Genomic DNA, 12357 nt, shown 5'->3' with positions numbered 1-12357 from the left:
TCACTTGCTCACCAATGGATCCTTTACAGTGAATGGGTGCCGTCAGAATGATTCAGACGAGACCACATTGGAGAAAGCAATAGTATGGATAGAGGAAACAACGGTTTTAAGTAAAAACATCTTAAAGATGAATTTGTTTATTGCAAACACACAGCTTTTCACTTCACATTATGGTAATTAATGGACTGGAGCCATGTGGATTACTTGTGGATGATTGTGATGTTTTTAATCAGCTGTTTGGACTCTCATTCTGACGGCACCCATTCACTGCAGAGGATGCATTGATGAGCAAGTGATGCAATGTTAAATTTCTACAAATCTGTTCCAATGAAGAAACAAACTCATCTACAACTTGGATAGCCTGAGGGTGAGTGCATTTCCATCAAATTTCACTAAAACTAACAAAACTATTCCTTTAAAGTGATCTGACCCAAATCTGAACAAAGTCACCATTCACATGGAATATGAGCAAAAACTCACAAAATGAACAAACAAACAAAATGCCTATATCAGGGATTAGGGTTTGAGCTAAACTCTGCAGGGCAGTGGCCCTCCAGGTCCGAAGTTGCCCATCCCTGGCCTACAGGTGCATCTCAATAAATTAGAATGTCGTGGATTAGCTGATTGGCATGTCACCATATTCTAATTTGTTGAGATAGTGAATTGGTGGGTTTTTGTTAAATGTGAGCCAAAATCATCACAATTAAAAGAACCAAAGACTTAAACTACTTCAGTCTGTGTGCATTGAATTTATTTAATACACGGGTTTCACAATTTGAGCTGAATTACTGAAATAAATGAACTTTTCCACGACATTCTAATTTATTGAGATGCACCTGTATATAGACCTCGGTGGGGAAAAATGTAGTGATGGTTAGTAATTTCTTTCAGCAGCAGAGGGCATCAGCGATCCATAACCAACAACGTGAGAGCTGAGTTTTTAACTGTTCGTTTAGACAAGCTCCAATACACATTTTAACACGCTATAGCTTTACTATAATATCATTAACCAGTAACATGAAGTATACGCGTATTTCTGAGGACGTTTAAGCTTTTCTCTGTACCCTGTCGCTTCTAATATTCAGCTTCAGTGGTCCAGGTCTCTAAACTCACCCAAACACTTGCGTAATAATCATCATCTGGAATCAGAGATCCCGAAAATTACATGAACAAACAAGCTGTGATGACGGTGTGAATGCGTGCTTCTCATAACCAATCGCTGGATGATTTATGTTGCATGCATGCAGCTCTCAACTTGTAAATGAATGACGTTGGCAGGCTGAGCACAAGCGCTATGACAGCATTCAACAGTAACTTTCCGCTGCAGGTCAGATGCGCGCTCGAACTGGACGGACTGATCGAAACGGAAGCTGTGTGAGTTTAACGGGAGGATATAGTCAATAAAGTAACATTCCTGTCGCTTCAAGAAGAGAAGGGGACGAAATAAAGGTAGGCCTATGTCACATATATATAATATAGTGGTCCGTTACAGTTTTAAAATGAAGTGTGAAAAAAGCAAAGACTAGTATTAAATCTAAGGAAACCATATTATGTGATATATTTCTACAAAACTTCAACAGTATATTTATAGTAGCAGTGCAAATAATTAGCCTCTACATATCTTAAATTGCTTAGCCTATATTTTGTTGTATTGATGAATGTATCTGTGGCTAAATTAAATTTGGTCCCTTTTTTAGTATTTTGTATGTTATTGTCTTAGATTTGCCTTGATGGAGTTACATATTAGTCATTCTACTATAAGGAAGCTTTTTGTGTCCCTTAGATATATTAAAATATATCTACTGTAACAATGAAAACATGACTTTTAACTATGTGTTAGACATGTTCACCAAACACATTAGTAAAATCCTTTAACTTAATTTTTTCCCCTGTTGATTTGCTTCATGAAACTCTTTTGATCTGTCCACCGCCCTGTGTTTCTCCCTTGTTGTATTATCAAATATGCACAGTGATTATGAAAATAAAAGCGAATGTTTCGTAATCATATATTTGTTCGATTTTAGGTTTTAGCAAAAAAACTTGAAGTTGTGCCCCCAGGTTATGCATCAACACTGTTGCATCCCAACTCACTCTAACTAACATCTAATAATTATCACAAAGATGTCAAATTTCACAAAAATAAACAAATAAATAACTGACATAATGACAGTCATCCAAAGATTTGAACTCTTCAAGGACGGGGATTGTCAGTAGGAGACGATTTTAAATAGTCCACCCTGTTACCATGGTTTTGTATAGTAAACTCATTAATAAAAGTGCCATGACACTTAAGGTCATGACCTTGAACACTAGACTAGTTATGGCTAAATTAGCTTAAAAAAACTGTCAATTCTATTTAGTTGATTTTTTACTATTATTATTTAAAAATATATCTATATGGCAAACATTTTTAAAAAATAATAATGGAATGACCATAAAATATAAATATGATGTCATAATTTCCCACAACATTCTCCAAACTTCTTGGCTGTTGTATATTAGGTCTAGTCTAACTTACCTTGATGCATGAGGTCTAGAGTATATATGTGTACAAACAAATGTGCGTGTGCTTGTATCAGTGCCCATAAGCAAGGGGTGGAATTTACAAGAAATTACTTTGAAATAATTTAAACATAGTGCCAAAGGCCTCTGGTTGCCATGAGGATTTTTGGATTGCAAGCACAGAGGTCACCATACATGCCAAATCATGTCTAAGCTTTTTGTGAGTTCACTGAGAGCAACTATTTTATGATTATTATTCTTGATAGGTTACAGCCAAGAAGGATATCAGGATTTTAAAAATGTCCTACTGGTGAACTGATCAAGGAACATTGTAATATACTTTGTGGCAGGTTTGTCTGTTTTAAAGGCCGTGAGTTGAGCTGCCTCAATATTCGCCCCAAGCAAAGCCATAATTAAAGGACAACGCTAAGTAAGAGGATCTGTCAGTGTTGTTCTAATGACACCATAATATAGACATAAAACACATTGTATTCAACAGCCTCACCATTCTTTGAAAAATACCACGCAAACAATTAAAGTCAGCATGCTCCTAATAATGCTTCCTTTGTTTTCTAACACTCCTGTTTAATATTCTCTTTCACACTTTCCCCTTTTCATTTTGCTTTCCTTCTCATCTAAAAACGTACAATACAGTTATTAAAAATACAGGTATATAGCCTATAACAAACTTCAGGAAGAGCATCTTGACAGTTCACCCAGAACTCCATCACTGCAACAGGTTCCCCCTTTTCTCTACAGTTAATGACTTCTCTAAATTATGTCTGCCTTTTTGTAGTGTTATTTTAATATTATTTAGTATTTAATTTGTATTACTATTGTAATATTTATGAATATTTCTGTTTTTATGTTTTCCGTTTTCATCATTTTAGTTTGTTTTAGTAATTTTGTTATGTGCTTTTGTCATTTTTAAGATTTTGTTTTGTTATAAAATTATATTTAGCTTTAATTTTTTATTTTATTTCTGTTTTAGTCATTTTATTAGTTTACCTTCAACTTATTTTATTTCAGTTAGTTGCAACAATTCAAGTTTAAATTCTAAACTTTAAAGTTTTTCACCTAATATTTATGTTTTATTTTTTTTTTCAGCTTTATTTCAATTAATGAAAACTATTTTAAGTTAATGATAACAACACTGGGCACTACCCTTAGCCAGAGCAATTTGATCCATTTGGGACTCGTTGTCAAAATAACGTGAATAGTTTTTTTGTAGGTCTTTGTACTATCCAGCCTTTAACTGTTGAATAATTGAACAGAATTTGTGAGTGTGCGTGAGCGTGGGTGTACTAGTGTGTCGGCTTATGTGTTCACAGTTTTATTATCCTTCAGCATTCGACTATGACTTCTGTCTGTTCAACAGACTGCAAACAGGGTCGAGTCCTTCAGACCACCATCAGCTGAATGAGTATGATGGAGGCCTGTTTTATTATTTTACCATGCTTCATATTTGCATACCCACATGCAGACACCAGTGTTGTCCCTGTCACACTGCAGCCTGAAGCAAAGTTTAGGTGGCGTGTTTGGTTGTGTGTATGCTGTTAAAACCATGACAGTCTGAAAGGGATTCAGGAAGGGATTTTTTTTAGGGATCACGGACTGAACAAACACGCAAATGCTGCAACTGACTTGTTGGAGCACGGATTTACATCAAGGTGTCTTTTTTTGTTAAAGGAATAGTTTAGGCACAATGAAAATTGTGTCATTATTTACTCACCTGCTTCCACCCTGCGTTTTTCTTTTTCTGTGAAACACAAAATTAGATGTTTGGTAGAATATCTGGGTGGCTGTTTTCCATAAAAGAAAAGGTGGATGGTAATTTATACTGCCAAGCTGTAACTAGGACGAAAAAGCACCATAAAAGTAGTCCCATATGACAAATAGTCTGAAGCCATCCAAACATTTATAGTACAAGAGTCATATGGATAAAAATTGTAATTATTTTTTATAAATTATTCATTGTTATTCATTGATAATTTTCCCCTCACTTAATTTAGAAATGACATTTTTGATGACAAACACCATTAATGTTTTAATCATGATAATCCAAAACATTTTTGCTTTTATGTTTCATGGAAGAAAATTAGACTGGATTGAAATGACGTCATAATGTTAGTATTGAGGCGAACTATTCCTTAAGTATTGCTCAAGTTTATGTATTTGTGTGCTAGTGTTATGATCTGAAAGTTCTCATTATGATACAAAGTTTCGAACAACATATACACTACTGCTCAAGTAGCAGGGTCAGTAAGATTTTACGTTTATTCTGCAAGGTTGCATTAAATTGATCAGAAGTGGCATATAAGAATGATGAAGGATCATGTGACACTGAAGACTGGGGTAATGATGCTAAAAAAATCAGTTTTGCATCACAGGAATAAATTACATTTTAGAATATATTCAAGTAGAAATAAGTTATTAAACTGTAATAATATTTCACAATATTAATGTCTTTATTGTATTTCTGATCAAATAAGTGCAGTCTTGGTGAGCATAAGAGACTTCAAACACATTGTTTTAACAACCCCAAACTTTTAAACTCTAATTTAGGCTTTCTTTTAAGCTTCTATATAATTTTTGATTGCCACAGATACTTTAACCTTTGCATTTCATTAATCAACAGGCCTTTATTTGTATATAGAATGCTGTGTAGTTTAGATGAATTTCAGGCTGATTTATGTTTTATTTTCCTATTAGAATGACAGATATAATGAACAACCCAGAACATAGTCGAGAAGACTTCACTGTGAGTGACACCGGAGAGCAAGGCGTTTCATTTCAGGTTGGTATCTTTCATTATATCAAAAAACAGCTTTTTATTCTTTAAAGTTATTCTTCAAAAACTCCCTTTTGTGTTCCACGGAAAAAAGAAAGTCATACAAGTTTAGACCAAAATGTGGGTGAGTGTGATAATAGATTTACAGTATCAGGCTCAACTATTCCTTTAAGCCAGTAAACTTACTGTAAGTGGAACATTCAGCATCTCTCTAACAGATAAAATCTATCATCATCTATTTTCAGATTTTCCCAGACACACAGGAGCGCCACCCCAAGGTGTTCAAGCGTTTGCCCTCCATCGTAGTGGAGCCCACAGAGGGAGAGGTGGAGAGCGGAGAGTTACGTTGGCCCCCCGATGACCTGAGAAGCACAGACCCTTCCGGCCAAACACACACCCCCATGTCCGCTTCACAAACCCAGATATCACACAGCCAGAGTACAGGTGTGTAAGAGAATAATTCAGAAAAAATGAATTTTTTTCTCTCATTATAGGTATTAACATTAACCAACACTACAGTGTGCAATGATCTAAAGAGGAACAAATAAATATACGCTTCCTGAAGTCTGCTTATATGTGTTTCAGTTTAGAGAAGTTCATTTAGAATTGACTTGCATGCATTTTCTCCCCTCAGATGAAGTCAAGTGCAGCAGCCTGGAAACATCAGGGGCAGCTGAGCGTAACTGAAATTTAATAAATACGTTGTCACAAGTCTATCATTACCAGAAGTCTTGGTTCTCACAAAATCTTCTCACTTCAAAACTGACACGCAACACAAGCAGCCAGTCTGGCACGCAGGTATGAATAAGAACAGAGCTCACAATGCTACATCTGAGCACTTTTCATAACACATTCATGGCTTTAAAAAGACACTTGAAAGTCTTTTGTACTTTTTAAGATCAAACTCTTGATACATTTTATCTGTGGAAAGTGGCTTTAACAGTCTTACATTGCCTTCAGACTTGAAGGCCTAGTTTGTTTTTCCTGATGCAGAAATTCTGGTTATAAAACTGCTGCATCAATGTACAGTATCCTCTACATTTATGTCTGAGAATATACCCGAAAATGTGTAGAATTTGGATGACACAACAAAAATGAACTGTATGAGCAGTTTAAAAAATATGAATGTACAGAATATTGTTCAAAATATATGTATAAAAAACACAGTTCCTGGATCTCAAGTAAGAAACGTACAGTCAGTTAGCTAGTATTGCTCTATTATTTAGCTTTATTGACCAGCTGTATTAGTTCACTTAATACATGGCTACTTATCAAATAAATGGATGTAAAATATTGATTTAACTAATTTAATGTGTGAGAAGTATAAGTTCACAAAGTGATACAAAATAGTTTTTGGACACTTTGCATATCCGTGTCCAATCTAGTGAGAGATGTATTGATTTGTTATTATGCCCTCCACTTTGATATATCACAGAAGCCTGTGAATGCATATTCTAAAAAGATTGCAGTGACCACTGTGAATCTTGCATTCATGTGAAAATTATTCATTACACGCTCGGCGGCTGAAAACTTTATGCGAGGAGACGCCATCCTCTCTCCACACCATCTGGCTGAGGCTTGTGAGGAATAACTGCTGCAGAACTTCAAACATGTCTGCCTGTCAGTCAGCCTGAGGACAAGGACTTCCTTATATCTCCAAGCCCTATCTGACTTTCTGCAGACTCGAAATTATTAGAGGCGCTTGTGCACACACACACAATATTTTCAAAGCACAACTGCTAGAGTCCCGCACTGGACTACAAACAGAGACTGCCTATTAGACAACTTAATTCAACCTCTGGCTATAATTAGTCGTGTCTGCTAAGACAAGCATTGTGTACTATTACTATTTTCTTTTTTTTAGGGTTAGGAATTTAAACAGACATCTATCCTTGAGTATTATAAAACTTGTTTGAACCGTACAACAGGCATGAATGATAAACCAAATCATGCTGGGAAATACTGGGAAGGCCAACTCTGATATTGTGACTGCAAGTATTGCACGTACAGGTATAAGTCACTTCAATTTTCATGTACATTTTCACATAAATCTACTTTAACAGTAATAGTTAAGATATTGTAGTAATATTGATGTGATTCTTAAACCACTTCACAATATACATTGCACTCATCATATTTTCTTAATATCTAAACCCCCATAGTGAAACTGCTTTGATGTGTATCAATGTTTATAGTCTATATTTTGTCTACTGTATTATTTTCATAATCCTGTAACTAAAGTCTTGTGTTCGCCTTAAAAACACTTCCCATCACTATCATAAGAGGTTTCTCCATCAAGATTTTTTTAATGGCATGCAATGACAGTTGTGACTTTTAGTCCTTTTTAATGAATAACTGGACATCTGGAAATAACTAGGAGATACATCTGAAAAAGCCTTATAATATATATATATATTTTTTTTATTTTATTTTATTAAGATTTCTGTTTAAGACTGATGCCTCGATTTCATCATTAAACATTGCAAAAATGAATTGATATTTTGATATTACACTTGGTCTTAATATGTACACATTTTTTGTTTATTCGTTTATTTGGTAAGTTTAAATAAAGATTAATATTAGATAACTGCTGAGTTTGTGTTCTCCTTTGTTTAATTTATTCATATTTACACCATTTAGCTCACAGAAATGCTTCCTTAGAAACTATTGTTGCATTGTTTTGTGTAGTTTACAATCCCACACAGCAAGTGCTCTTCTCTGCTCAATATCCCCATTAAGGAATCATGGGAATTTTGTTTTGGAGGAGCATTTTCATTTGATCCTGTCAATCACAGAGCTCAAATCAGGTTGTAGTTGTAAATAAAACAAATATTATTTTAGTATGTTTTGCTAGAAAAAAATACTATTTTGGTTTTTCTACTTTAAAATTTCATGTTAAATTCAATGTGTTGCTATTTCTTTGTAATCATTTGTGAAATTTACTAGCAATTTCTGAGTCCAGTGTAAAAACACAACACACAAACAAGGCATTAGGAGGAAGGCTGGTATTTTAAGTGAAATCACAATAATTCCAGAGACAAGATGATTATGTACGAGTGAGTTCAGAATTCAGCTGACCACAGTGTCCTTGTGTATAAGAGCATTGAGTCCTAAAGATAAAGGGGTATGAAGAGATTAAGTTGCCCGTGGAGCTCGATGACCTCTCTGTGATTAACATGACCCTGATGACTCAAGTTCAGTCCGCAGCATGTGACGGCCATTGTCTGCCCACTGATCCAGAAACTCTGCTTGCACTGATTTAATCTTCAATAATAAAGAAATAGTTCACTCAAAAATTAAAATTTGCTGAAATTTATTTGCTAAAAATTTGTTACTCAGAACAGATTTATCATTACATCACTTGCTCACCAATGGATCCTCTGCAGTGAATGGGTGCCGTCAGAATGAGAGTCCAAACAGCTGATAAAAAAATCACAATAATATGCAAGTAATCCACACGACTCCAGTCCATCAGTTAACAATATGTAAAGTGAAGAGCTGTGTGTTTCTAATAAATCAATCATTAAGAATGGATTTGTTTATTAGAAGGCGTTTTAACTTTAAACTATCACGTCTATCCATAATCCATAATTAACGCTTCCTCCAGTGAAAAAGTCCATCTGCTGTTGTCCTCACATCAAAATCCACCAACGTATTTATTTACAACTGTTTTGGACTGTTTACCCTTGAAAAGGTGCTTGATCTGTGCATATTTCTCTCTTGATTTAGACAAGACGAGTTTTTCACTGGAGAAAGCAATATTATGGATAGAGGATTCGTATTTTAGCAGGAAGCAACGGTTTGAAGTTAAAAATATCTTAATGATTAATTTGTTTATTAAAAACACAGATTTTCACTTCACAGGATGTTAATTGAAATTCCTCCAAATCTGTTCTAATGAAGAAACAAACTCATCTACGTCTTGGTTGGACTGAGGGTGAGTCAATTTTCAGCAAATTGTCATTTTTGGGTGAACTATTCCTTTTAAAACATCTCACTCACCATGCTAAGTATCAAAACATGAAACTCAACCTGCTTATTTTATGAATTTAAGCCCTGAATAAAGGGACTCTACTGACACACGAGTAGACCATTTCCAGATTTGCATTGCCTGTCCTCAGTTAACGTCATTGTTTTCCTTTTTATCTCTTTTCCACTTCAGTCAAAACCCCTCTGTGCTTGTGCTGGGTAACTATGGAGATGGTTCAATGTGGGGTTTGGTTACATCAGACACAGATAGTGGCACTTAACCTAGTTCAGCTGGAGCCTGATTAGCTACACAGCTATCAGCTGCATGCTCCTCATCATCATTACCCTCAGAGCTGCAGTCTCAATCGTACATCTTTGTTTGTTCATGCCTTTTAGTGAGATAATGTCTATTTTATATTCTATCAAGGGTATAAATGCATCAAATCTCTGCTCAGAGGGGTGCCGCCCATTCAACAGTCTGCTGCACTGAACGGCGCTCTAGTAAAGTTTCTCTCTGTAGTTAAAGGGAGAGATTCGCTTTTATCTTCCCCTCACTTTGTCTCTGCTGGCTTCAAACAGCTGATTTCAAATACAGCCAGGTGAGACGGTAAAAAGGAAACACTTCTATCTACACACATGCACAAACGTGTGCAAACATACACATATTGAATATCCTCCTACATCCTGCAGTCAGCAGAATTAAAGGAGCAAGTCACCCAAATATAAAAATGATGTCATAATTTTCTCACCCTTAGGTTGTTCAAAACTACACTCTCAAAATGTTTGTAATTTTCACCGAAAAAACTGTAAAAAAAAAATTATGCAGTAAAAACCTGTTAATTTGTCAATTCTAACTTATCTTACCATATATGGTGAAAAATTGTTAAAAGAAAAAAAAACTGTAGAAACATTTCGGCATCTTTCAAGTAAAATAAAAATTGTCAGATGTCCCCAACTGACACATCACATATGTATGGATTTTTGTTATTTGGAATGTACATTGGTGTGTTTTGTGTTACATTTTGTTATTTCGTGAATGTTTATTGCATTATTTTAGTGTCATCATGTTATTGAAGGCGTTTTGTCTTTTTGTGTATGACACTGTCGATACATAAATACTGGCCAATTTTCTGCTTTACCACATGTATTATCATGGTAGATTAGCATTAATATTATAGTACTTAATACAATATATGGTTAAGTTGTAATATAATATATAGTAAATTGTAATTTAAAATATACAGGTACCAATATGGCTGTCAGGATTGGACTGTCTTTTTTGTGTTTTGTTCCCCATGTGCTCCCCGTGACCTAGTTTCTCCCTCATGTGCCCTTATTTGGTCGTTCCTTTTCCTGTCCTCGTTGTCTCTTAATTAGTCATTCTGTTCACCTGTGTTCCTCCCAATTCCCTCGTTATCCTGTGTATTTAAGCCCCAGTATGTTCAGTCTGTGTTTGTTGGTCTACTTGTTGGTGTTTACTCCTGTTCCTGTTGTGGATTTACCCCTGTGATTCTCTCACTAAATACCGTTTGTTATCCACATCTCCATCGTTCCTTTCAGCAGCAAATCGTGACAGAAGACCCGACCAAAGACAGTTTTTTTACGTGTCTCCCCTCCGTTTGTTTTCCATTTTCCATTCAGTGTTTTTTTGTTTCCGTAGTGTTTCCTTCCCCATGGATTCCCTCGCTGTCAAGTTTACCTCCCTCGCCCGCAAAGACCTTTCCCTCTTGGAGTATGCTTTGGAGTTCAACCAGCTTGCCGTTTTAACGGCGTTCGATGACGTTGCGCTGAGCTCCCTGTTCTGGATTGGGGCCAACTACTACCGCCCTGTCGACCTCCCAGACACCACTGGACTGTGCTGGAGGGAGGCTATAATCCGTGTCTGGAGAGTGTCTACCCCCGATCCAGAACACAGCCAGAGCCCAGCCCACCATCACCCCGCTGCACGGAGCTTAAGCCAGAGCCCACTGCTGACGGAGAGCCAGAGCCCACCGCGACCGACGAGCCATTGCCAGAGAGAGCAACAGTGCTGAGGATCGCCCCCGAGCCTGTGACAGAACTTGCCACAGGGGAGAGCGTCATGGACAGTGAGAGCGTGGAGAGGAGCACCGCCCCCTGCACCGTGGCTGATGGTGAGCTGACTATGGATCTGGGTAGATGGAAAACGGAAGGGGTCCTCATAGACTGGTATGCGGACCTGGCCCCTCTCCGCCGCTGGAGAATCCCTGGCCTCCGCCTCCAGCCTCTAAGCCCCAGACTCCGCCTCGGCCCATCGACCCAGCGGCTCCACCATGGCTCCTAGCTCCCTCCTCTCTGCCATGGCCCATCAGTCCACTGGCTCCACCGGGCTCCCTTGTCCCTCCGGCTCCGCCTTGGTCTGGCGTCGACCATCCGTCGCCTCGGGACTCCACTCCTCCGGCTGCGCCTCGTCCCTCCGGCTCTGTCAGGCTCCTCCTTCCCTTCAGTTCCTCCTTATGCTGCGTGCAAGTCCTCCTGGGACGTTCGTACTTACGAGTAATAAATTACAAGAAAATACAACAGGGTCTGTTAACTCTGCTTATAGAAAATGAAGAGCAAAGAATTCGCATCAGGCTCTCCGCCTCGGCTCTCCGCCTCGGGCTCCTCTGCCACCTGCTTCGCCGTGGTCGGTTGGCCCCCTGGAGTTATCAACCCTTCCTCCTCCATGGCTCCTCCCTCCGTCAGATCCACCATGGGTCGCCATTGTGTTGTAAATACAACTTAACCACTGATTTCTAGTCGTTTCCATTTTTGGAAGGCCAAACAAAGTAGTTTCACTTTCACAACGAAACAGCGTCACACATGGCGGCCTTGAGTGAGCAGAGACCGGGGGATTCGACGAAGGAGCGTCCGGAGGGCTGAGTGAGCAGAGGCAGCGGATTCGACGAAGGAGCGTCCGGAGGGCTTGCGGCAACCACATGTGACGACCCCGGGCTGGACTCCGCTTCGTCCACGGTGAAAGCCGATCCGGCGATCCACGCGCAAAGTTTCCTCAGCGACCATCACGGATCAGCTCCAGGCATGACGAAGCAGATATCGTCCTCTTTTGGAAGGCCAAACAAAGTCGTTTCGCTTTC

General features: G+C 38.0%; 1 protein-coding gene across 1 annotated transcript; it reads left to right on the top strand.

The window, feature by feature from the left end:
• The first annotated feature begins 1248 nt into the window (after positions 1–1248).
• LOC107678601 (protein LBH) lies at positions 1249–6007 on the top strand. The gene is made up of 4 exons (XM_016473938.1): positions 1249–1449; positions 5215–5299; positions 5539–5737; positions 5928–6007. Exons 2-4 carry the CDS (start codon positions 5216–5218, stop codon positions 5978–5980), a joined length of 336 nt encoding a protein of 111 aa, XP_016329424.1. The 5' UTR covers positions 1249–1449; position 5215; the 3' UTR covers positions 5981–6007.
• Positions 6008–12357: the final 6350 nt, after the last annotated feature.

The sequence above is a fragment of the Sinocyclocheilus anshuiensis genome, unplaced genomic scaffold, assembly GCF_001515605.1.
Source record: "Sinocyclocheilus anshuiensis isolate Anshui unplaced genomic scaffold, SAMN03320099.WGS_v1.1 scaffold536, whole genome shotgun sequence".
Taxonomy (NCBI): Eukaryota; Metazoa; Chordata; class Actinopteri; order Cypriniformes; family Cyprinidae; genus Sinocyclocheilus; species Sinocyclocheilus anshuiensis.
This window is presented reverse-complemented; position numbering and strand designations above follow the sequence as displayed.

Excerpts from the sequence above, each read along its gene's own strand:
- LOC107678601 (XM_016473938.1), top strand. The coding sequence starts at position 5,216 with ATGACAGATATAATGAACAACCCAGAACATAGTCGAGAAGACTTCACT. Across the intron at positions 5,300-5,538 it reads AGCAAGGCGTTTCATTTCAG|ATTTTCCCAGACACACAGGA; the intron begins GTTGGTATCTTT and ends ATCTATTTTCAG. Across the intron at positions 5,738-5,927 it reads ATCACACAGCCAGAGTACAG|ATGAAGTCAAGTGCAGCAGC; the intron begins GTGTGTAAGAGA and ends TTCTCCCCTCAG.